Genomic DNA, 25883 nt, shown 5'->3' with positions numbered 1-25883 from the left:
AATTCCCACGTGTAGAAAAATACCTTATTTCATTAAAATATTTCTACTAAGCATGTTTTAAATATATTTTAATATAGACATTTACATTCTTTACATTCATTTTGTATTTCTAATAGATCTTGTCAGACAGAAGAAATCTATAAATATCATGTATTGTACAAGCTGTATTTAGCTTCTGAATAGCTCTGACTCAGCACAGCCTGTACAAAGCCAATGGCTGTTGAAAATGGGTTGGTCCTGTTTGGTTGACCGAGATGGTAGAATATGCCAAAATAAGCACAAACTCTACTGGCATTACCAAATAGCTTTCTGTTTGTATTTGTCTCAAAAATAACAAAACACTCTTCAGTTTTGCATTAAGAATTATTTGGGTTAACATCTACTTCTTCAAGTAGGAAAACTTCCATGTTCACCTTTTGGCATACAATTGGATTTTTTGGTGTGTCTTTTTAATATCACTTTATGTGTAATGAGGTTTATATATAATTCAGGAGAAAAAAGTGCCTCCCCAGATAATTAAATTGAAAGGACTCTAAACCTTGTGTGAATACAGGAAAAAAAAAAATGTGGTGGTGTTCATAACTTAGATGGTGTCTGACATGCTCACCAACTCTTACTCTCACACTGCTTTTATTTAGTTCCACAAATGTAGGCCAAACATGTCTTTTCCATTTCTGGAAAGGAGTGGGTGACCCCTCTTTTTATCAGGCTGAGTCTCTGCATTTGTAGGATGTAAAGAAAGAAGGTCTAATGGTCATCTCTTGGTCTGTGGCCACAGGGAGGATAGCTGATGCACTAGTATTTGATGTGCTTGATGTTATTTAATTTTCTCCCTGCCACGCAGTTGGATCAATTGTGTTTTATCAGTCATCATGAAATAGCTATTTGTAAAATTATAACACTCTTGGCAGGAGCAATGAATAATGTTAAGTCTCACTTCTTGTTTCCCTGCATTCTCCAGGTTAAAAGTAATTTGTTGGTCTCCATCACGTATGCCCTTTGATATATTAGGCAAATGTGGTAACAATTTTGTATATAACCTTCTCTGACATTTAGAGAAGTTGTAGAAGTCCAAAATAAGTTCCTCAGCTCCCTACATTGTGAAGGAGCAGTGACAGCACAGGGTAGAAATGGAATCCATCTAAGATGTGCAGCGGTGTTGACCTTCACAACATTTTCCCCAAGCTTTCTAAATGCCAGGTGTTCAAAAGGCTGATTCATTTGCTGGAGATTATCTGTGATCCTAAGGTAGATCATTACTAGCCTGTTACTGTAACAATTTTATACGCTTAGCCAAATTCCAGCTAGCTTCTCATTTGAGTTGTCAGAAAAGCTGCTGCATAATATTCCTATTAATCTACTCTGTGCTTCTGAATCCCACATCTTTGCACTTCCTCAGTTCGATTCTTTTCAGACAAAAACAGAAGAGAGAATTGTTTAGAGAGTTTCTACTAAGGGCAAGCTGCAGACTTCACACCCACTGCTGGAGTCTTAAGGAAGCTGCAATTCTGTAGGGAGAAGGTTATTTAAACAGATGAGTTAAAGATAATCCTAGTGACTTGGTGACTGCATGACACAAGTTTGGTTTGAGATGTTCATCCCAGAGCCAGGGCCAATTGAGATCCGCACTATTGTTCTTCTTACTGTAAGCTGACAAGTTTCTGACGAAATTATAGGATGTGTTGCTTACAATAGCAGAGGAGTTGACTCAAAGATCTAGGAGGTCTGTTCCAGTCATTTGTTTCTACAGAAAACCAAACTGTCGAGTTCAGAAATTGGCTCAATTTCTATTAAAGGAATGCTGAAAGACTGCGTGAAGCTGCAGTGTTCTCTGGGGAGGCTTGGTGACATATGTAGATGTCAGTGCCACACTGAAGATGTTGAGAAGTCATTTCTGATTATGTCTGTGAGTGTCCTGGGAATGGCTTATGCTGAAATCTGTGTAAAAGTAACAGAGTGGAAAAAAATCTGTTGGAAATAACCACTTAGCAATTATTTATACAATACAACTATAGCAGCTGTTGTTTTCAGTGTTTAGGTACTACGGTCATGTGTTATTTGTGAAGTTTCATCGCTTTTTGTCTCAAAAAAGTATTAAAAAATGGAATTGTGTTCTGCACATGCACAAAAAATTTGATCCTGGTCTCAGGAAATAGGGTTGTATCCTACCATTACATATTTTACATCTGCACTCCCTCTTAAGACAGTTACAGAAAATGGTATTGGAAATGACATAAATTTTAAGATTATGCAGAATTCAAAGCATACTAATTTCATTGTTGACATGCTATTTAATAAAAGAATGGGGAAAATAGTTCCTGTAGGTTTTGAGGATTTGTGACAACAGATATTATTAATTATTGTCAGTCCATGCAATTGGAGAAGTTTAAAATCTGCATTTCAAATAGGTTTAGAGTTTCCCAGAAGTCTGTTTTTAACCAATTTTATTTGACTTTCCATTAAATATTTTCATTGATGACTATGATGAATGCATATACAGAACTTGTAAATTATAGTTAACTGGGAGTGGTGTCAAATATTTTGGAGAATAGGATGAGACAACCTGTGTGGAAAAATACTGCATAGTAGTTGTTAAAGAGAAATATTCACACCTATTCCAGCTGCTGGCTGCAGATGTTTACACACATCAAATATTATTCGCTAAGACTTTGGTCTCTGTTTCCTTTGCTTTTATATGGCAATAAGATTTATTTTTTTAAACCTGAGATTTTGCTGTTTTTTTCAGAAAAACCTGAAGGGCGGGAAAGAGGAAAATCCATAAGGGATATTATCTCAGCACTCTTTATTCTCCTATTTTACTGCATAGATTTTATGTAGCGCATACACAGGTTAAAAGTGTTTTCCTAACACTATTAACAGGCAAGATTTCAGAAGGTTTCAACATATTGTAGGAAAAATAACAATAAATACAATTGTTTCAAGGAGAGCCCTGATGGCTATTTAGCTACCACAAAGAAATCACACAACTTTGTGTATTACGTTTACTGATTATTTCTAAAGAAATAATCTACCATTGCCTGTATACTTGCTAATGTTGATCTACAGCTATTGCCATGCTACAGTCCCAGTTTGACTTCCCTCTGACCTATTTTTAACTGGTATAATTCCATCAGTTTAACTGGAGTAGCTCCTAACTTAAGAGTCACTAGCTAAAACTGAGCTACAAATGGTGGATACTTGTAGCTCTTACAGGAATACAGAGTTGAAGTACACAAATAAAACTTGCTTGACAGATAGCATTTGTGCAATGAAAGGAACATGCCATTTATGTCGTTTTTGCTGCTGTCATGGGATGTGAAGTTTCTTCCACCTCTTTCTGTGGTGTGATACTCTATAAAATAAAAAACCTTTCGTTTTTCACACTAACAGTCACACTGAATTCAGTACTGTTAGGTATAGGAGAAATGCTTGGGGAATTTGACTCTCATTGATTCTGACATTAACGGGGGACAACCTCAAAGTGGAAAGAGAGAATAAAAAATAGGAACAAGTGTAATTTATAATCAGAAACAAACATTTAATTAAATGTTCCATTAAGACAAAAAGACAGTGAATCTGTCATATTCAATAGGAAATGAGGGGAAAACGTTACATTCAAGTGAGTATTTTGCAGTACATATATCATGCATATAGTGTTTCAGAAGGAATTTATCTAATTGATCATGAAGCTAGCAGATAAATCACTAAGGAAATAATCCATGACAGTAGGCTTTATTGTTCCTCACAGAAGTTCCCATGTATTATTTTCCATTATTTCATTGGAACAATCCTCTAAACTTGTAAGACAATAAAAACATTCCAGTTGAACCAGATGGAAAAATCGGATTCCTACCCATGGTATTCATAGGACAGATACTGCAACATCATCACAACACACACACACTTTTGTATCTAAGAATGTGACATCCTCTAGGATAGCGTACCTAAATTTATGGCCTTTAAAGTAAAAAAGGCAGTTATTTTTAAGTAGTTAAAATGGTTTCAGTGGTTAAACCTATTGGAAGGGGACAAAGACTGCTTACTATAGTGACTGAAGCATACGCAATCTTAAATTTGCCGTGTAAAATTTCAACTTGTGGAAATACTGCAGAATCAGGTATAAGGGTTGTTCAATAATACACCCAATCTATTTTTCCTCTGTCTTGTTTACAAATTGCTAGGACCAACTTGTAAAGAACTCTTCTTTTACCTAATGCGTGATCTGTAGTAAATTTTTGTTCCTCAGTTTCCCCCTCTGTCAGAGGTGGGACAATTGATATCTACCTTTCTTTCAAGAAACTAGAAATACCTGTGAGACACAGGAATAGTTATGGATCAATTCCTTTGAAATTATTTGACAAATGAGTCTTTGTGAACAGTTAACAGCTCAAATTGCTTTGGCTTGGCATATATGGCAGCTGGGATGTTTCGGTTCCCTGATGAGCTTGACTGCTTGAAGCAGGACTGGCATGAATGCTCCATTATTACTAACTCAAGATACATTCAATACAAAGCTCTCCACAATATTAACCCAGAAGTCAGGCTTTGGGCAAACATGACTTTCTGTAGATTTATTTTAAATGGTGGCAAACTAATGACAATTGAAGTCATAATATACACCTTTCAGAACTGCAGAGACTTTTTTGCTGTATTCCTCACGCAATAATCAGAGTTCATGCAAATATGGAATGAAGAAATAGACGTAAGTTATCTTAGCACATTTTTGCATCTTAACATACATATTGCAAATACACAACCCAAAGATTTTAAACTTTAAATAATACACTGCCGACCGGTTTAAGTGGTTTTTATCCCTTAGAAGCTATTTCCTTTAACTTAAAACCATGGGAATTTGTCTTTTCCCACTTGCCAAAGCCACAGTACAGAACAACCATCAGAAAGTAATTAGCACTGTCTGTCTTTTCTGATTAAATTAAACAGATGTAAGGTATATGTCTAGAGTAGACGTTGAACTTACTAAATTAATCTCATTTAAAACAATAGAGTTGGTATCTTTCACCACATTAATTCATTAATGAAGACTTCATTGTTCATTTTTATCTTGATGCTAGAGCAAGCAGTTACCCTCTTGTTGTGATCATTATCTCTTATCCATTCATAATTTTTAAATAACAAGAAAGAAGAATGATCATAAAACTGACATTTAAATGGAATGATAGTTCAAATCAGGTATCAGTGAGAAGTCTGTGCGCCTCATTTATAGGTGCAAGAGCGCACATAGGCACCTGTAAGCACAGCACACTTCTGTATATTAGAGCTGTTAAGAGCACCACCTCTGAACTGGGTTACAAAATCTCACTAATGAGTAATTTTTGAATACATGGTAATGTGGCAAAAATCTATGCCACATTTTTAGCTATCTCAACAGGACAGAAGACAAAATGCTTTAACATGGGCTGAGTATCTGCTGTATCTCCAGTTAATCAGCATGCACATCAGTCTAACCTAACTGCCTGTCTAAATATCAGTCACCGACATTGTCTTGCAAATAAAGCACCTGAACAGTCAGTAAGTTACTCAGTTCCACTCAAACAATTAAACTCCCTTTTTGTCATATACTGTGTTTGGAGGAAGAACATAATAATGGAAACCAGAAGTGTATATATACACCTCATTGAATTGTATACTATTTGACCAGATGGGTAACTTAATAGCACTGAAGACTGCAATGTCTTTATTGTCATATGTTTTAGGTGTCATTTAACATTTCAGCACAGACATAAGTTATATTATTATATCATGGTAGCTACTATGAGCTATAGTTCATTTCAGCCTTTGAGTATGCCAAGTCTGCTTCTGCATGTGATAAATGGTGTATTTTCCAGAAATGCTTTGCTTCAAGGTTATAGCTTTTGCTAAGTGACATGAGTTGGCAGTTAACTGCAAGGGGAGTGCCAGAGCATTATGAGGTAAAGAAGGAAATCATGTCAATAAACTACTTTCGCTTTTTCTACAGGACAGTGATAATGACCTTACTGTTACAATTATGCTGTGTGTCTTATGCAGGAGTATGGATCCGTGTTGCACACAAGTAGAAAACCACTTATGCAGAATGATTAGATTTTCCACAGTATCACCGGTGTCCTGGTTAGTAGCCAGCCAAGCCTAAGCCATGACACACCAGCAATGTTCCCCACCAGCAACAGCTATTCCCCAGTCTTAATGTTACAGCTTGTCGGGTGTGCTGGGTGTGCCGGAGAAGGCTTTTGGCCAAAGACCTGACTGCACTCCCGCAGTTCCTGTCTCCAGCAGCATTCTAACTACACTTCCTTGCCAACAAATCTCTTACACCATTACATGAAGAAGGAGGGAAGGGAAGGCAAGGCTGTGCTGCAGGCCATTAGAAGCAGGTGTGGCCCTAGAGTCTAACAGGCATAATTGAGACCATCTTACAGTTTCTTCTAAACAATTCTGGGAACCCCTTGGGGACCCCACCTGTTCTAAGGGAAAACAATAGTGGCTTACAGTAGGTTTTGCCCCTTTATCTTCCGCTGAGGTGTGCCAAATGGAGTTTGTGTATCTGAGTGCCTGGCTCTGTTCTTAGGCATTTATGAGACATGATATATTTTGGAAACATCCGACTTAGCTGGTAATCTCCATGGGAATTTTATAAAAAACAGTAGGAAAACAGGTGGAGAACTTTTATCTAATTTGTTCCCTGATGCATCTGTGAGGAAAGATTATGTTTAAAAGCTTTAATAAATGAATAGTGATAATTTGAAAATCAGATCCCTTTATGATTCAATAATCTTTGAGAGTTAAGTCATGTTTATACAGTCAAAGCCACAGAAAGTGGCCAGAAGAAGCTATCACAAGGAGTTGCTTAGAATTTTTCAAAGTTTTTGTCATTGTTACATATTCTGTTCACTTTATTTTAGAAGTTGATAAACTCCAAATTTTTTGTTAAGCGTGCATTTTTTTGTATCCCATGTTAGCATGATCCAATTGGTTGTGGTAAATGGTAATCCTTGTTCTTAATCTTGAGGACATATATTTGGAATTGAAGAAACAGAATTCCATTATCTGTACCTTGGTGAGACATGAAATATAATCCAAATCCTCTTATTCAATTAACCTGGTTTACTTTAAAACAATAAAGTCTTTTGTCTTCAGTCAGTCATTCTGTGGAAAAAAATAGTTATGTAATGTAAGGCTGATATTTACCTGAGAGCTGTTAAGTGACTATCCTAATATTCAGGACAACAACTGTAGATGAAGTGGCTTCAGATAAACAGTACGCTGCAGTTTATATGTCTTTTAGGTAATGCTATCATAATGCTCCTTAAGGACTAAGAAATGGAGCTCCTCCAGATTGCTTGCAATGACTTGCAATACAATGGGGAGACAACACATTTAAATGCTCTCAGTCTCGTTGCCACAACATTAATAATTCTCTGAGCAGAATTCACATTATACTTACTTTGCTGTATTACTGTTTCATAGTTACATTTTATCTCAGACACAGATCAACACCTTTTCTGAGTCCTCTCAGCTGTCTAAATTCAAGTATTTTGGGCCTCACTTGTCTTGATCTGCCCTCAGATAACAAGTACTCTGATGTCAGCATGAGCTGCTGGTACCTTTCTGCAGCTGTATTGAAATCTCTCTCCTTGCTGTTAACTGTAAGACACCGTGTGCATATTTTGTTGGTTCTATGACTTCTAGGATCTATGTTTGGATTGGACTCTACCTTTATTTTACCAATTAATAATTATCAGATTCTGTCAAAGAGCTTCTAACATGAGGCAGTTACTGGCAACTGACAAATACCAACAGTCCCTTGCATCAGAACTTCCAGAAACCATCATTCCACTTGGAGCTCAGTAGGCAGCACAGGGCACATTTCCCTTTCTTCAACTATCTGCAAGTGAAGGCTTGAAAAGATGTCTTGATTCTGCTAAAAGCAAGATTTATTTGCATGGGGAGTGGCAAAGGGACCAAAGGGAATCATAATGGCTATTTGTGGTAGAAATAACTTTAGCAATAGGAGGGTGAAAGCATCAATTCTAAATGGCAGAAGCTGTACTGGAGAGGGTGGAGAACAGAAGGGATGTGTGCAAGTGGCCTGTGAGAGTGTCAGAACACAAGCTTATTTAAAGAGTCCAAATATATATTGCACTGAGATGAGTACTAAACTCTAATACTTTTCTTTTACATCCAAATGAACATCTTTACTAAAATGAAAAAGACATTGCTAGAATTCAAGTGCTTTGTGGAAGCAGGAAAACTGTGGGATGATGGTGTCTTAGAGTCCCAGGGACAGTGAGAACTGCAGAGGATATTTTTATTTGAGAGCAAGCCTGGTTATTTAGCTGAAGTTTTTTGCTTCAGATTTTTCTTGGAACCATCAATAGCTGAACATGTTCCCCCAGCAGTAATACATCACAAGGGAGGCTGGACCTCCTTGGACAAACCAAACAGTCTTACAGCCTTATATGCACTAATTTTGCAAGGCACTTAGTTCTAGGCTATGCTTTGCTGTCACACTGGAAAATGGCTATTAAACATTGGCTTTAAGACCTTTAAGCTTTAAGAAACCAGTTCTTATACATTATGTTTACATGTATTTTGCAGGTAGGTTTGCGGATGGTGAGCGAAATCCATATGTTGCTCTTCCACCACAAGTATCTGTGGTGGATCCCTGAATCTTGCAGTTAAGACACTTGTAGCTTAGTTTAGTGCTCATTTAAATGACTCACACTCATGCAACTAACACTGAATTAAACCCTAAGTTTGGAGGTAAAGCAATTATTGAGGTACCACCCCTGGGACTCAGCAGCTTCTGGATTATTTCAAGACGTAGGTTAGAAGGAGGCAAATGCAGTTCACCACTGACAATGTAAGATGGCTCTTGGGAACATGCACTAAATGGGAATGTATCCAGATGTTGGACTCCCAGATGTGTGAGTCATTGTGGAATAATCATCCAATCAATCAATTTGTGTAAAAGCAGGAATGAAAAGAAAAGGCAAACAGTATATAAATGTGAGTTGGAAAATGAAATTCAACGGACTGTAAGGCACAAAGATGGTCCTGTCAGTGTGCAGGACGCTGGCTGTATCATGTCTGGGAGGCTCTATGTTGGAAAGTCAGTGTTATTAGATGGGGAAAGGATGGCAAAATTTAGCTTCTCACTTGTGTGTTGATGTGTAACAACAGGAAACAAAATGAGATGTGCAACGCATGAATGACTGTCCAACTTGCTGAAAATCAGATCCTTTCTTTGTTTACAAACTGTGCCACAGAATCACTGCAGATTAATGACATGTCGAAATCACCACTTTCACTCCGTATTTTTATAATTGATTTTTTTAATTTGTATTTTCTTAACCCATTGCAGTCACAGTCAAGATGATATACATACAAATACTTGTAGTTTAAAGGATTTATAAACAAAAATGAATGAGGGAAAAACATTATGGTACTTTCCTTGACCTAACATTTACACAGAAAGTTTATAATTTTGACATGACTAGACAGATACCAAATGCTAAATGGTTTTAACTAACATCAATACACAATTAGTAGTCTTTGTAATTAATCAGGGCAGAAAATTGGAGACAAGTGTGTAACACAGGCCTCTCTCAGTCTTAATGTCCACTCTGCAAAAGTATAAAATTTTTCCCTGCTCTTTGGACAATTTTCAAAATGGCTCCTGCACAATTCAATGACAATTACTATTGTTGCCGTTCATTCAAAGATCTGTCAGTCTTTGAAACCCTGTCATTATTTATGTTCAAAGGCAGGAAATACTAATGAGGTTTGATTTCACCAGTCTTCATGAGACTACTTGCATATAATTCTCCTCACAAGATAAACTTACAATATGTGTTTATTTTGTGAAATATAAACTTAGATGTAAAACATGAGAAAACAGTGGCTGAGAGATGGTATCCTTAAACAGTCCGAATACGCTGGTAAAGGTGCTCCAATAAAATCCTCAGCCCGGCCGTATCATTGCAGCCTATTTCTGGATTTATGTGATTTTAGGTCTTTAACATGCTGTTTCAAGCCCATGGAATAGAAACACACATTCTGTTTAATAAACACTTTGGAGTCCTGGTATGATTGTATTTCAGTTTAAGCATTTTATATTTCTTCTGGTACAAAGTATAAACCAAAAGCTATATTTAATTTTCTTACCCCTCACGGAATTAATTAAAAGACACCGACATTCAGTCAGCAAAACATAAGATGTTTACTACTTGAAAATTTAATTGGAATTTTAAAAAAGGGGTTTGCAGTGAATTAATATATTCACAGTGAATTACTATATTCACAGCTGAACTACTCTGCTCTGCAGTTTTTTGTGTGAGAGGATCATAGAAGGTTTTTCGGAGTTCAAGTTTTTAACTGTTTTTCCACTGATATTTCTGATGGTCTTTCAGAATGACTCACTTATCACTCACCAGTGTGATTTAATATTTAGCATTCTGAACTGCTAGTGTTTCTTAGTCCAATCAAAAAGGTCCGAGAACAATACATGACTAAAAAGTCCAGTATAATTAGGTTACTTGCAATGTAAATTATAGCTACTTGAGTTGAAATGAAATGTACTTAGATTGTTGTTCATGTAGTAGTCATTACACATTTCTGAATTTCGTCTTTTAAAATGTGGATTTAGTGTGCTTTTAGTTTAATAGCTGAAGGATTTTCCATGTGGCTGGTCCTATTGCACAGATTTGGCTTTAAGCTGGGATCAGAAGAAAAAACATAATCATGTATAAGAATTAATTACAGCTTTAGTGGATAAGCTAACTTTAAAAGATACAGGCAAATCTGTACTCATCAAATAGTGATTTCTTTCAAGCTTCTTTGTTGATTGTCTTTGTTGTGGGAAAGTATGAGAGACATTTCAGGAATGACAACCTGATTGCAAAGATAAGTACCAGAAAAGATTTGATCATGTCATTGATATTGATGGGAAAATATAACTTGGGTTTTCATGGGGATTGACTTGATGGGCAAGCTAACGTGCATGTGTAAGGATTAGGCTTGTCAGTGGGAAATGCTAAGTCTGGTCGTTACAGTTAGCTCATTTACAGTACAGAGAGGCGAGTGAACATTTGTAAATCTTTGGTCCTTTATAAATAAAACTGAATTATTTCAGTCAAACTGCCATCTTAGCTGCAAAATATCAGAGCTATCGGAAAGGACCAGTGATTAGTGACTGCAGAATGCTAAAAATCCAGCTGCACCTTGGGCACTGAGAAGGCATTGAGGCATAGTCTGCCCAAACCATGAGACCATCACAGAAATGACCATATTGAATAATTTGATTCCTTTTTTTCAAAGTTAATGAGGAAGTTAATGACTTTGGTTTATAAAACTTCACAGAAGAAAAAATACTCAACTCATTGGAAAAATGCATATGTAAACTGTCTGGTTTTCTTCTTTACATGAAGAACTGGAGAAAATTGTTCTAGCTGGCCACTGCTCTGAGAGGTAAAGCAGAGACTGCGTAGCCCATGCTGAAAGGTTTCAGTGCTTTTGAACAATCTTTGAAATCTCCCAATTATGGTTGTCACTGAGGGCTAGAGAGACTCTCACTCCAAAAAAGCCAGCCTCAGGAAAGCTTCCCCAGTTACTCCAACCCTCCTTTCCTAAGATTTCCTTCTGTCTGTCTGGTCAGTGCTGCCAGTTGATGCCCAGGTTCTGAAATAATCACTCCTGGCTTTTTTTTTCTGGAAGGGAGCCATATGATAGCTTTATGCTTAGTTGTCATAGGGTCTGCAATAAGGGAGTCTTCATGTCTCAGGGCCCCAAAGAGGTCTTTATGCCCCTGTGCAACTCAAAAGGAGAAGAACGAGGGAAAGAATCTGAACCTTCTTCAGCCATCTCTTAACATTCAGATTTATGAATCCCGTCACACCAAGGTGCAGCCCCATTTTGTTTACACCATACTCTCAATGCAATTTTTTCTGCTTAATCAGTTGCAGAGTTGTATTTCTGTTTCACATGTTATGTTATTACTGATTTTATTATAGCTCAGAAACATGTAATTATTTATGCTGTTAATAAGGGGAGGGTATTCTGCACTGCTTGGTGTGTGTCATAAAAGCTGTGGTCCCCAGTGGATGCTCCATTTGTTATCCGTAATTATTCAGTAATGACAGAACAATAGTGGTGGCTTAATGTTCAAAACACAGAAGTATTTTTAATCTCTTCCAATATAATAAAACTTCAGGATATAAATAGAGTTCCTCAGTTCCATGCAAAGTTAGGTCTTCAAAACCGAAAGGAACTTCCAGAGCCCATAGGCATGCAGAAGTTTGAAAATGAAGCTTGAGAAAAGGAACCTCAGTTTTCTGCTTGGGCCTGGTTATGTAGTTCCTTCTTCAGCCAGAACTCTAATTCAAGTCTGATTTGTGAGATATATATTTGAATTATTTCCCTAATAGGGACAAGGAAGTCAACACAATACTAATGGTTTCTATTGCACAAGTAACTAATTTCTAAACCATGTACAAAAAACAGAGTCTTGGTTACACAAGCTGTCTAGTATAGGTGTGCCTAACTTTAACGACAGGAGAGTTCCTGTTAACTAGTGAACTGCCGGGGGTCACAAACTAGTCCAGAGGATCTTACTGCCTCTGTGCTCCTGCAAGTGCATTTGTACTCACAATTACAAAGAATAACGTCTAAAGATCAAAGTAAAAGGGTAATTTTCAACCTTGTAGTGCCCTACACTGGAGTCAATTACATGAATAATTCAATATATCACAGACATGCATTGTAAAACCCAGGCAGAGGAAGTACGTTTGTGATAACAGCCCTTCGTCAACGTGTCTCTTTGCCCAAAGTGCACTGGGACTGAGAGCTTTTGCTTTGTTATTTTAAATCAGTGTTCTTTTTGAAGTTTTCAAACAGTTTTATCCTACAGATTACAAGAACAATGGTACCTGTGTTGCACTATATTAGAGCAGCACTTTGAAGGGGTAGGCAAACAGCTTAGGAGTTATGTTCTAAGAAGCCATCAGAAGCAGACTGAATTTGGCAGTCAATGGCCACCCCATCTTCTCCAAGGTTTCCTTGTGCTCCTTTGCCTTCCCTGAAAACCAAGCAGTTCAATGGCTTCTGATCATATTCCCGGAGATCCTTTCAGATTCACAAGTAACCTAGAAAAGGCAAGAGGGAATCTCTGCTAACCCCATAATTGTGAAAACAGATAAGAACATTTATCATAAAAAATCTGTCACACCTGCATAAGATAAATAGAGTGTATTTAATTCACTTCAGCTCCTCCTCTACACTCCTCTACCTTCATTTTAAACCTCATTACTGATGTCTCTATTAAGAATGTTGCACCAAAGCAATCTAGTGGTATGGCACAAGACAAAAATGCAAAATCATGAAGTTGTTCCTTTCTCTGCCTTATCCTGACTTTTGAGATCTTGGCATGCTATTGACAGGCAGAAAGAAACCATAGTCAGATGTACCTTCTCTCCAAGAACAGGCAAATGAGCATGCTCTTCAGTTAAAAAAAAAAAAGCTGGTCCAGGAAATTCCTTAATAATTATAAACTCTCACAAGCAAGGAAACTATTTTTTCTCCATAAGGATAAATTAATTTAAAACATGTTGTAGGGTGTGTCTTGCATGCTCTAATGGGTATGTCAGACACATGACATTATTTAGTATTACACAGCACAAGGCATCATATTTAAATCAAAGTGTTGGATGGCCCATATTTTTGCTTGACGTGTAGCAGATGCCATTTGCTCCATAAATCTTCAGATGAGATTGTTAAGCTACAAGAATAGGCACGGTACTGAACACAGAATATTAGAGTGTGCTTTGCAAGAAAAGGTGTTCATTACTAGGAGAAAAAGAGCCTGAACTGTATCAGTTCTAATGCCAGTTGTAGGCAACTCCATCAAGCAGTACTCTCAAACTGTCATCCTTCTCTTTAAAGGAAGCTGAGGCAGGTGATGATGTTTACTTGAGGTGCTGGTTGACCTCCCTGGTCAAACTAAAGGAGCAGAAGTAAAGGCTTTTCCTTTCATTCTCCCTACCAGATGGATGTTTATAAAGCTAGCCACAGGCTTTGAACATAATCTTCCTTGTTCGCTTGGCATGTGCAAGTTGCTCGTAATCAGGAGCCAAATCTTCCAGTTTCAGTACAGGAACAATATACAGCATAAACCTTTCAAACAGGAACTATGTGAGCGTGGAAGGAGCAGAGTATCAACGGCATACAGCATGCTGCAGCGGACTGAAGGGAAAAGCAAAGCTCTGAGAAGTAGACGTTCCTAAGGAAGCCAAGGAGATGGCAGTATTTTAGCAGAGGAATTAAATGTTGCTGTTGAAAAATGGAAAGTGACTGATTTGCGATTCTAACAGCATCAAGATCAGTGAAGAAGTGAAGCATAGCTGTGGCTAAAGGAGACAAGTACTGGTGTTCACGGTGCTGAAGAGATCGGTCAAAAGTCTTTTAAGCCTAGCTTTTGTGAGGCCACCCCGTTGACCTCAGCTGGGTACTGGGAGTGCTGCTGGAAGAAAAATTTGTTGGTGCTTCTTTTTGAAACTGTTTCTCCCAGAGTCATCCCCAAAACAATAAAGGTTTGTTCATTAATCAACTTTCATTAATAAGACTGATTTCCTCTTTTTTTTGTCTCTTTTTTCCCTTTCATCTTCTACCTCTTTTCGTCTTTACACACGTGGCCTCAGGCATCTGCATGTTCACTAGTCTTTTCAATGTTCATAAAGCAAAAGTCATACATGGGGAAGTACATAACCATTCATGTATTTTTTCAGGGTGAAGTACAGACCATTCTGAAATGGTGAGGAATCTTTATCCTGTACTAATAGTTATCACACATGACACAGACACTCAATGTACTCACAGTTAGAGTGTGCTCCCAGTCACTTTGCCAGGCACAGATTCAATGTTGACACTAAAGAGAGGAAAGAATGAGCACAGAGAGCTTCTAGGATGTTCTTTAAGATGGAAAAGAGAGGAAAAGCAAAGATAATGAAGGAAAAATTTAAGAGAGAATAAAGAGAGCAGAATACGTTAATAGAAAAAGCAAAAAGAATGCAAGCTGCTATGTAGAATTTGTTTGTACACATTATTCTTTTTAAAGAAACTGCTAAATATTCTTCCAAAGAGTATGAACACAGCACTATATCCTGTACGCGTCATACAATAAACTTTTAAAAGTCCATTTCAAGTCATTGCTAAGACAAGTTTAGCAGTCTACAAACAAGAATGCTTTTAACATTGCAACACCCACAGCCATTTTATAGGTCTTGTGGCTTGGATCGCATTCTTGTTGGGGATTACTCTTTATTTCTTATCCAGAGTGTTTACATCTTTGTGGTGTCGGCAATACAGACCCATCTTTATAAGAGCAGCAAGAAAAAAAACAGCAATAAATCTCTGCAGTGTGTTTTCAGTATGTCTATAAATCTGAAATATTTAAATGTGCAACAGTCCTTTTCTTTGAAAACTGTGGATTGAAACTCAAGAAAGGATCGATTACAATATTTTTATTCAAGATGATCTGAACAAAGATGAGGCTAATAGTTTTCCTTGAGTATAACCTTGAAATTAAGGGGCACTGTGAGAAAAAACCCCAGGATTTTATTAAAGGAATTGTTGGTGGTTTGTCACTATAGGACTGAAGCCAAAACTGTTCTTACAAAAAGAAATACAGTTCACTCATAAAATTATATAACCTGTGTGTTACAAAGACACAGTGAAATATTCAGCTGTTTAGATAAAAAAACCTAAATAGGCACAGATAGATCTCTCTTCTATGTCTGTGTTCATCATCTTAAATGTAGTGTTATTCAGACAGGTGAATACAAATTCCTGTAAGCAATCTGTAAGTAGATTGGGAGATTTCGTACAACTGGATGTCTGTGCTGCATTTTTTTGATGAACTGAGATTTTAATCTCCTATTTTGATAAACAATAGTGTTTTCATAACAATGCGATGCCCAAAGGATCAAAGATTCATTGTGTTAAGCACCTTTAGAGTGTTTAGCACTTTCTAGAGTAAAAATTAGTTTCTGCCCAAAGAGATCTTACTGAAGGGCACAAGTTAGAACACAGGAAATTCCGTTCAAATACACGGAAAAACTTCTTCACGGTTCAGGTGTCAGAGCACTGGCACAGGCTGCCCAGGGATGTTGTGGAGTCCCCTTCCCTGGAGATTTTCAAGCCCCGCCTGGATGCAGTCCTGAGTAATGTGCTCTGGGCAATCCTGCTTTAGCAGGGGAGTTGGACTAGATGATCTCTAGAGGTCCCTTCCAACTCTGAAAATTCTGTGATTCTGTGAAGATCCGGAGAGAGAGTGATAAATAGATAACTGGGGTTTGAAAGGCAGGAGAAACACCCATACAAAAAAAAAAACAAACCTACAAAGCCAGGTGGATTTGAATGAATCAACAGCTTCAGGCTGCAACCATCTAGAGTGACCAGAGACGAGATGTATGTTTGCCCTCTGTCATCTGTGTTAGTACCTGAGTGCCATGAATTCCCTTCTGATCAGTGTATGTTTTGGGAAACTCACCACACAGTAAAGCCATTCTTTCTAATATGACTTTACTTCATATAATCCTTTCATGAATGCGAAATACATTACATCCTCTATTCTCTGAGGCATATACCCTAGAGTGTGTGTGTACCTACCTTTTCAAGAGATACCGTTATTCCCAGTGTAAGATTCCAGTAAAAAAAAGTCTGTATTCGGCTGTCTTCTCTGAACACCAGCATTTTTTACCTCAGCTGCTTTAACACACTAATTGTTCAGTCAAAATACAGGTTAGTTACTTGTCCTTGGACCTGATCTTGCGAGCACCTGGTAGAGATTTTTGCAACAAGAGGACACACAGGTCCCAGTTTTTTACACTCAGCTTGAGGCAACCACGTCACATATATGAGTTAGGTCTGTAGCCTGTACATAGGCTGCCTATATGAATAATGCAAAGACATTTTCAGAGGTCAAGCCAGCACACCAAAGATCTGGATGTGGGCCACCATGGTGTTCCAGTTTTCAAGAATTTTTACAACAACAGCTTCAAAATATCAATGCAAAATTCATAAGCTGCACATAGACAGATTCCACAAGTAGTCACAAAAGGCCAACCCACACACCCAAATGGATATTTCCCAGCTGCTGGAGCAAGTAGGGTCCCCTGCTGCTATCTCTGTCTGTCTTAGCAGCTGGGAAGGAGCTTCCTGCTGCTTCAAGGGCAATTGGTCCTTTTTTCCACTTTTAGCATGGAAAGAACGAAAGATTCCTAGAACATTCTCACTATCTGAGAAGTGTCCCTAGCCGCCAATACTGCAAGAAGAGAGTAGGTCTTATTCTTTGGGTGAAGAACCATCAATGACCTTATGCTATATTGTGCTGCTTTAATTTGATTTAACAGTGACAAGAAAAGAAAAATGGAAGGGAAAAAAAAGTTAACATTGAACATAAGTACTGATGGTACTGGAGAGAAGCTAGCACCTAAATTTGAGCATACTAACAGACTGAATGAGTTTTTTGACTATCATGGGTCAAATGCTGGAAAAGCACATTAACAGATATGTTTATGCCAGCATAAACATTTAAGTAAATCACTGCGTGTTATTACAATAGCATTGCATTTGAACTGAAGTTGTTAGAAATCCCCTTCAGAAATTCATCCAGTTGTTCTTAATAGCAATTACGGCTTTTTGCAACCACATTCACATTAGTCATCTTAGAAATACAAATATTTCTAATTAGCATAATGGCAATAAAAGTAAACAAATTTGCGTATTAGGTTAGCGGCTGGAAGTGTGTTTTTCTCTCAGCTCTGAGCAATTTTTGTGTTGCTACATTAGCTTTCAGAAAGATTGCATATAGCTGTTTGCCAGGAGATTTGCTCTACGTACAGTTGTACAAGTGCTTCTGTACTCTAGAAAACAAGAAATGACAGGAATATGTTGTAAAAATGTATCCTCTCTGTTGGGAGGTTTTTTATTACACATACATTTAGTCCAAATAATTTTAAACTTACATTTCCACCAAGGCTCATCTTTGCTTTAACAAGTGTTTTTTATTAACTGGAATGATGGGTTTTTCGTTTTGAACTGAAATCTCCTTTTCTTGTTTTCAAAAGGACGTGTATCTGAAGGCTTATTTTTAAAGCTGAAATGCAATATGTTGAAAAAGCAGTTGTGAACTCTTTTTCTGTAACTGAAAAAATACATGAGTTAGGCTTTAAAGTGTGAAGAATGATACAGCTACTATCTGTGCTGACTCAGGCCAACTTGCTTCCATGCTGGTATGACCTTCAAAAGGAGTTAGAAAAATCACTTGAGGAGAAGACAATTTCTGTCTAAAAATATGAATCAAAACTTTTCATTGCTGCATGCAAAATATCAACTGTAATACACGTTATCAGTTTGATCTTAACATAGCTTTTTTCTGTTATTAGCAATACAGTCGGACTACATCAGGATCCTAAAAACATACTTTTGGTTTACAGTTGGAAATTATGCAGTAATAAATTCTTCTTTCTCAAAAATGTAATGAGAAGCAAGTGTCATTGCAACTATGTTACTATAACACAGTGCATTTTTTATTGTATCTGGCTCTATGTTAGTAATACCCAGATCTAAATTTTATTTTTTCCTCTGTGTCTAAATAGTACTTAGGGATCAGAATGGCCATAATGATCTGAATGGTCATAAGAAAAAGTAAAAGAACTTTGATCAGTTTTTAAAGACATATAATCCACACTGATTATGTTCAAAGGATTAATATGGCTTTATGTTCCAGAATTGTCCCTGCAATTCCCCAGGTCAGCCAAGAATAATATCTAGACAGATCTGCCAGTCTGAAATGGTTTTAAATGAACTTCCTGCCCATGCTCAACTTAGCATGATTTAACTTGGTCCAAGTCAACCATTTCACTAATGTGCAATTTACAGAAGAAATGTGTGAAAATTACATAAATGTATAGCTTTGAGTAGCATATTTATTAAGTGGTTATGTATTTTGACACGTTACATAGATTGTCTGTAGAATTTTTACTGAGAGAGTAAATGATTTAATCTCATTAAATGAGTAGGATGATGTATCAGTGAGCATTGTTGGCAAATATGCTTAAAAATAGACATCTAATTGATGATTGCCAATATCTTATTCCAGACATACTGGAAAGAAGGAATAAGGCTGCTGCATTAAATATTTTGGCACTTCCCAAAAATTCTTCTTGTACATGGCAGCGTGTGGTCTGTGTCATATGGTGTCACAGTGTGTAGAGTGTGTCATATGGTCAATTACTTGCCTACAAGTCTACATGTCTACAGATGCTGTGGTACTACGCCATAGATGAAGGGCTCTGTGTGTGGAAGGCAGGTGATCTGCTGGTCAGCTGCAGAGCATTTATAATTATCCTCAGGGATAACAGTGGTCATAGTTAGGGATTGCTTCTTCATGTTATACATTGTTTAGTATATTACCTAAGCTTTAAAGTGAGTATTCTTTTCCACTGATGTCTCTTCATGTAGTTCCTAATATTACCTAATGAGCTACCTCCTGATTAATATAATTCCTATCTGCCATGCCTATACCTGTTTATTTCTTCAGGGAATCAAGGAAGCCACTGAAAGGCTAGAAGAAGCACTGTAATTGTCCCACTTTTCACAATCTCCTAGTTTTCACGGGTCATTACTACCTTTCACAGATATTTTGGTACAGCTCTTATCTTTATATGCTGGAAAAATGGGGTATTGAAATTCCTTCCCAGACACTTCACTACTAGTGTCCATTGTTGTTGGACTTTACCAGTTGCAAAGGTGGAAAACCGAAAAAGATCACATTATGTGTGTAGTCCAGAAACACAAACTTAGACACTTTTGAGACCAGGACCCCAACTGATTCCTCCAAGTAAGCAATAAGGAAGGATATCATCATCATCATGCTGTGCCCAAGACCACGCCATCTGTTTCCTCAGATTCATACTCCATAATCTAATGATCAAGATCAATGTACATTATGATTTTGCTGTAGCATCTGAACAGCTGAGTGAATGACATAATGCATCCCTGCCAAACCCCTTTCCTCATGTTGGACCATTTTGTTTTGTAGTACCTTTTATTATTTTGACTCCTGTTTTCTGCTTGTAATAGAGAATTGACAAAGTCAGTTGACTAAAGAAATATTAGGAATGTCTGGTTCCAACAGGTTGGCACACTACATTAAAATCATATAAAGCAGTTTTTTACTCGGCAGCTAAAGAGCAGTATCACTTGCTGGGTAAAGTGTGCTTTTTCATTGATTGCTCTGCAAGAGAATGGTGCTATTGTGTTTCATAACTGGAGTCCTGCAAATAGTATAAACTTCAGTTTCTGAAAATGTGCAGAAATAATAGTTTTTTCCGTAGTCCATTCCTCTCAAAAATGTTCCTGCAATCATCTTTCATCTATCCTCTTTTGTCAACCCAGTGTCCCTCTCATCTATCACACTCAGCATAAGCTATGTGTCCTGATGGCTCTTTCCATACTGTTGCCCCTCTATTTCTGAAGACACACCAGTGATGCGACAGCGGTGCCCACCTTATGTATACCTTCAGACACTCCTTTTTTAGGTATTTGATAAACTTCAAACACCTCTGTGCTCTCCCTTGGGCTTCTTCCTCATGGGAGGAGTATAACAAAAAATTTCAATGGCAGGTTGGAAGCAGAGAATTTCATAATCTCCTAATAATATGGAATCTACCTTATTACCTGATACTGCTGTATGGTGACCAGTGCAGACAGTGTCTTCAGTAATAGGTGGTTCTGGTGTCCTCAGCTCTGGTGGAACAGTCTGAAACCACCTGAAGTCAGTAGCACAGAAAGCATAGTGCAAACTTTTGGCTTGCACAGGAATCTAATGGCTGCTTACAGAAACAGAGAGTGTCTCCAAGATCTATATAATTTCAGATCAGAACTGCTTTTATTAGTAAGTTAGTTCTGGGTTGCCAGACAAAAAAAGGTGATTCACTTGGATGGTGGGGAGAACTACAGCTCTTCTGTAATGAAGTCATTATTAACGCAGTGAGAGACAGAACCAGGCAGTTTCAAATTCACAAATCATCTGTCTTTTTACTAATATCTGTGTTTTTTGGCACCCTAAGAGCAGGCCCCGTTCCCCTGGAGAGAGTCTTTCATAATGCTCAATAATGCATCTGTTATTATGAGAAGGATGTTGAGAGTTTTGAACACAGCAGCTCAGCTGAAGCAGCTGTTGCTTCAGAAACAGCAAAAGCAGAAAAAAGGACATTTAAAATTTTTAAACGTATGCTCCCATGTGGTCTATTTCTCGGCCCAAAAAGGGGCCTTTGCATTGCAGCTGCCACCTGTCTGCAATGGGGGAAGCTTTATAAAGGGTTGTCCTGGAGCTGCACTTGGCTGCCCGTTTCAGGCCACAGCCAAAGCCAACTGTTAAAAACCATTGTAAAGAGTGAATTCAGCTATTTCTCCCCGCTTAGATTTCTCATGACCCTGATCTTCCACAGGGACTGGCAGTAAGAGTGAGTGACATGCTAAATCTCAGCCAATGAAAAGCCTAGCAATCTCCAGAAACAAATATAATTACCTGGCTGATGATAGGTATTTGATTCAAAGTGCCACAGGAAACAGCAATCATGATGAAGTGTTGGTAACCACAGCAGAGGTCTGAATATCAGCCAGGTAATGATCCTCACCCTGCAACAGGAACTGTTGTAGGCATCCATCAGCTTTCTCACACGGTGAGAGGGTCTGCCTGATTGAATATGCGAGCAACACTGAGGCTAGTTAACAACTTTCTTGAAAGGATGCCAGGAGAGAATCCTATGGATAAGCAGTTTATATCTTTCAAAGGCTGTACTTTATTGTATACAACCTAACTGCCATATTATATGTCATATGCCACTGCTTTTTCTGAATGGCAGATATTTGCTCTCGATTCTCCCTCCCCCTTCAACTCACTTTCTCATATTTAGTAACACCACACTCCTTAGTGAATACAGCTAACTCAGCTGTGACTTTTAAGGAGCGGTGAAAATCAGTTCTATAGGAAGTCTTGTTTTTAAAGCTGTTTCATATAAGATTTTATATCTAACTTCTTTAAGTATGGAGTGGAAAAACTGAACCATAATTCATGCAGTAGTTCCCTTTCTCTGTGTTTTGAAAGTATAAATCAAGGGTAAGATTTATACAAATAAAAAACAGCAAGTGCCCGTTAACACAGAGAGTGTTGGAATTCTGGATTTGCCACACTGATGTGCAGAGACCAGTGGGAGTCATATATATTTTAATGCATTTCTAGTCATTTCTAGAATTCAAGAGCAAGTATCCTGTCCCTATTGCATTTTATTTTGTTTGTCTTCCTTGACTTCTCCAATTAACACACATGGCCATGCTTGAAGTTATGGCTTTTACAGACCCATGTGGCTTTATATTGACACAAATTGCAGCTCAAAAGAAAAGTAAGGGAAAGGAAAATTTATAGTTCAGCCCAATATTGTATGCCAAAATCTAAAAATGGTTTAAGACAGCTTCTTAAATAGTCATACTTCAAACAGCATGCTCAAGTTCTTAGGCCAGAAATGTTAGAGGTTTTTGTGCTTCCCCAAACTCTGTGGAAATAAATTAGGTTTGGTTTTTTTTTTTTTTTTTTTTAATCAGAAATTATTGGAGGAAGCGCTGGACAATTTTCATCCAGTCTCAGATCTGCCAGTTCTCACGATATTGGGATTTTCAAAAATAATTCCAGCTCCTAGAGCAGGAATTACAATAGATTCCTAGTTCTTACTTTATTTCTTAAAGGTAGCTTCCTTGTCCTTCTAACTGTGGAAAGAGAAACATAAATGCGAACACTTAAGGTTAAAAAAGTTGAAAGCAAATTTCATAGTACTATTGTAAAACTATGATGCTTAAAGTTAACTTCTTCATTTGGGGGACCTAGCTCATGATGCTCCAACTGTGCCACTACTGCTCTCCAATTTAAGATAATAGGTACTCTTCCAGAATCAACACTGCTAAATAGAATACTGTAATATTCATGTTGTATACAGAGGTAATACCCACACTTAAGTGTTTTTACTGCAGATTCTAATGGCATATATGCGAAGAAAATTGAACCTATATGATTCTTTATGAACCACATATCCCTGGAGGTATTTAAAAGACGGGTAGATGTGGTGCTGGTTTTGGCAGTGTTAGCTTGATGGTTGGACTCAATGATCTTAAATGTCCCTTCCCACCCAGATGATTCTATTCTATTTATTCTTACTCTGCACAGCTCCTTACTCCTACTGCAGACTAACCACCTGCTCACCTGTGGACACAGGAGAAGCCAGCTGGCTGCTGGGGCAGTGCATGCTGTCTGAATAGCTAATCCCAATCTCTTCTGAACAAAATGCTATGGGCCAGGTGGAAGTATACACTTGTCTATGATGAGCTTGTGAACCAGCTGGAATTGCTACACTATTTTCTTTTACTGACATACCATATATTAACTATCTTATTTTGTCAGGAAGTAGACTGTACTTGTGATACTACAAAGACAGGAAGAGTAGTAAAGCATGAAGTACAAATCTATGCACAGGACAATTAGATTATTCTGCAAAAATGAAATACTGACTAATGGCTATATTTGTACATGAATTTCTGAACTTATACAGTCATTGACATGGAGAAGATACTGGGGATAAGTAAGATCCCATAATTACTGGGGAAGTATTCCAATTTTCAGCTATTTATTCTTCCTTATTAGTCTCAACTCGTTCATGATAATCCACTATTTCCTTTTCATCCTAATCCCTTCTAATGTTGATCTATGTTAATACTGCGTATCTATGTATTTGAAACATGGATTCTAAGGCGTTACATAGTTCTGGCTCTCCACTTACTCTGCTTCTTATTATATTTATTTTTACATGTGTGTATGTATACATATATATACACATACAGACACATATATAAATATTTATGAATACTTAAATATGTAAGTCTGCATATTTCTGTACAAATATGTCTGTCTGTCTGTATGTATACATTTAATTGCTGTGTGGTTAACTCAAAAGTACCTGGATACATACCTATATACACCTCTTTCCTTAAAAAGGGAATATATCGAGATGTACGTTTGTGTATGCACAAACACTAAGAATTGTGCAAAGTGAGGTAGCATCATTTTAAAAATAAACTGGAAAAGTCAGACTGCTGTCCTAAATATTTTTGTATAACATAAATACATTTGTGCAAAAAATTGTTTTTCCATTGCTCTAGAGATTTATGCATAGTCTCAAGTCAATAAACTGTGGATAATCTCATTATGATCAGTGGATTGCTGCCAGGATTTAGTTACATATGAACCTAAGTCTTTCTAGAATTAGGAATATATATAAATTAAAATATAAAGAACAGACATGTATTTGGATGGATGCGCTTCACAGTGAGGACATTTGTTCATGCTGTAGCAAACTTTGATCCTTTTTCTATGTGGCGTCTAAATCCATTGGAAAATGGTCTTATAGTTGAAACCCTGATGTAACTCTAATGTATTGTATAATTGTTCATTTTAGTTAAAACTGAGGGCTAGGAAAGTTGTTTTGTTTTGCTCTTTGCCCTAAGGATTGTCTAGGACTTAATCAGACTTACTGGTCTATTTCCATATCAAAGTTAAGTAGTAAATATTTTATTAACAGATGTCTGCAACAAAAACCTTCCATTTGGATACCAGCCCTTGATGCAAAGTCTTGTTACAGAATAAGAACAGCCCCCGTACTGCAATCATAATTTTCATTGTTCTCAGACAGGAACCCACCAGTGCCCCGCTTCTGAATGTTCTTACATATGTCCTCCAAGGAATAATTGCAAAACAATCAGAGCACATCTAGATAGGGCTCAGAGTTGAAAACTTATAAATCACTCTTGTCAACGTTTTCCATCAGTGGTTGATTTATGATATGACATAGTGCTATAATGACACAGGGATCCTAATTTGTAATCATCCATACAGTAGAACTGAGACTCAACATTATGGAAAAGCAAAAAAGCACTTTCAGATTAGCTGATTAAATGTGCTGAAGGAAAATATACCATAGACAACCCGTCAAATATTGCAGAATGGTGTTTTACAAGCCATGTGGAAGAACTGTTTGTGTTCCAGTAAAAACAGAAGATGAGGTAAAAATTTACAGCCTTATTACACCATTCCAAATACTATACACTGGCGTACAGCAGTGGTTTTGGGAAGCTATCTAAACTAGTCTTCCAGATTAATTCCTTTTTAGAAGTGTTTTTCTCTCTGAAAACAAACATATAGAGTGAAGCATTGTCCCCTGAAGAGAAGCAAAACCATGGAGTCACCTCGCTTAGAGACTACAAGGCCAGCTAAGTGATTTATTTCATGCTCCTGAATAGAAGCTGATTTCATTCTCTGTGAATGGAGATTGATTCAATGTAATTATCCTCTCTAGAGTTTTAAACAAACCAGCTTTAAATATTTTAAGTGATGTAGCTTTTATCACTTCCTTTGGACAATATTTTCATTGTCTAACAGATCTCACTCTGAATTTTCTTCTGATATCCTGCCTAAATTACTTAACCACATATCATTATCTCTTATTCTACTTAGTTAAAATTCCTTATAACAAGCCCTGTCAATTACTTTTGCCGGGAGTTGCTGCTTCAAATGTTTCAGTAGAGATCATATAGCTAAAATCTTTCATCAAAGAAGGCATTCCCATGGGTATTAAAGCATTTGGCATTAAAAAAATATATATTTCACAGATCATCTCAGTTTCTAAGCCTATAAAATAATCCTTAATTCAATTATAAGGACCCTATCATTTTTAATTAATGCAAAATTGAAGATTGATCTAATGATAAGGAAGATATACTCC

General features: G+C 37.3%; 1 protein-coding gene across 1 annotated transcript in view; it reads right to left on the bottom strand.

Annotated features, from left to right (window-relative positions):
• LOC309676955 (hypoxanthine-guanine phosphoribosyltransferase-like) overlaps positions 1-25883 on the bottom strand; it is a gene marked incomplete at both ends in the record, with an annotated part of 114956 nt that overhangs the window by 58291 nt on the left and 30782 nt on the right. Inside the window, one exon of the mRNA XM_082489621.1 lies at positions 20726-20825. Coding sequence (XP_082345747.1) covers positions 20726-20825 — 100 coding nt within the window. The remainder of the gene's footprint in view (positions 1-20725; positions 20826-25883) is intronic.

This window comes from Vanellus vanellus (genome assembly GCF_965231255.1).
Source record: "Vanellus vanellus genome assembly, chromosome: 12".
Classification (NCBI taxonomy): Eukaryota; Metazoa; Chordata; class Aves; order Charadriiformes; family Charadriidae; genus Vanellus; species Vanellus vanellus.
Note: the sequence above shows the minus strand (reverse complement) of the source record. Positions and strands in the feature narration are given on the sequence as shown.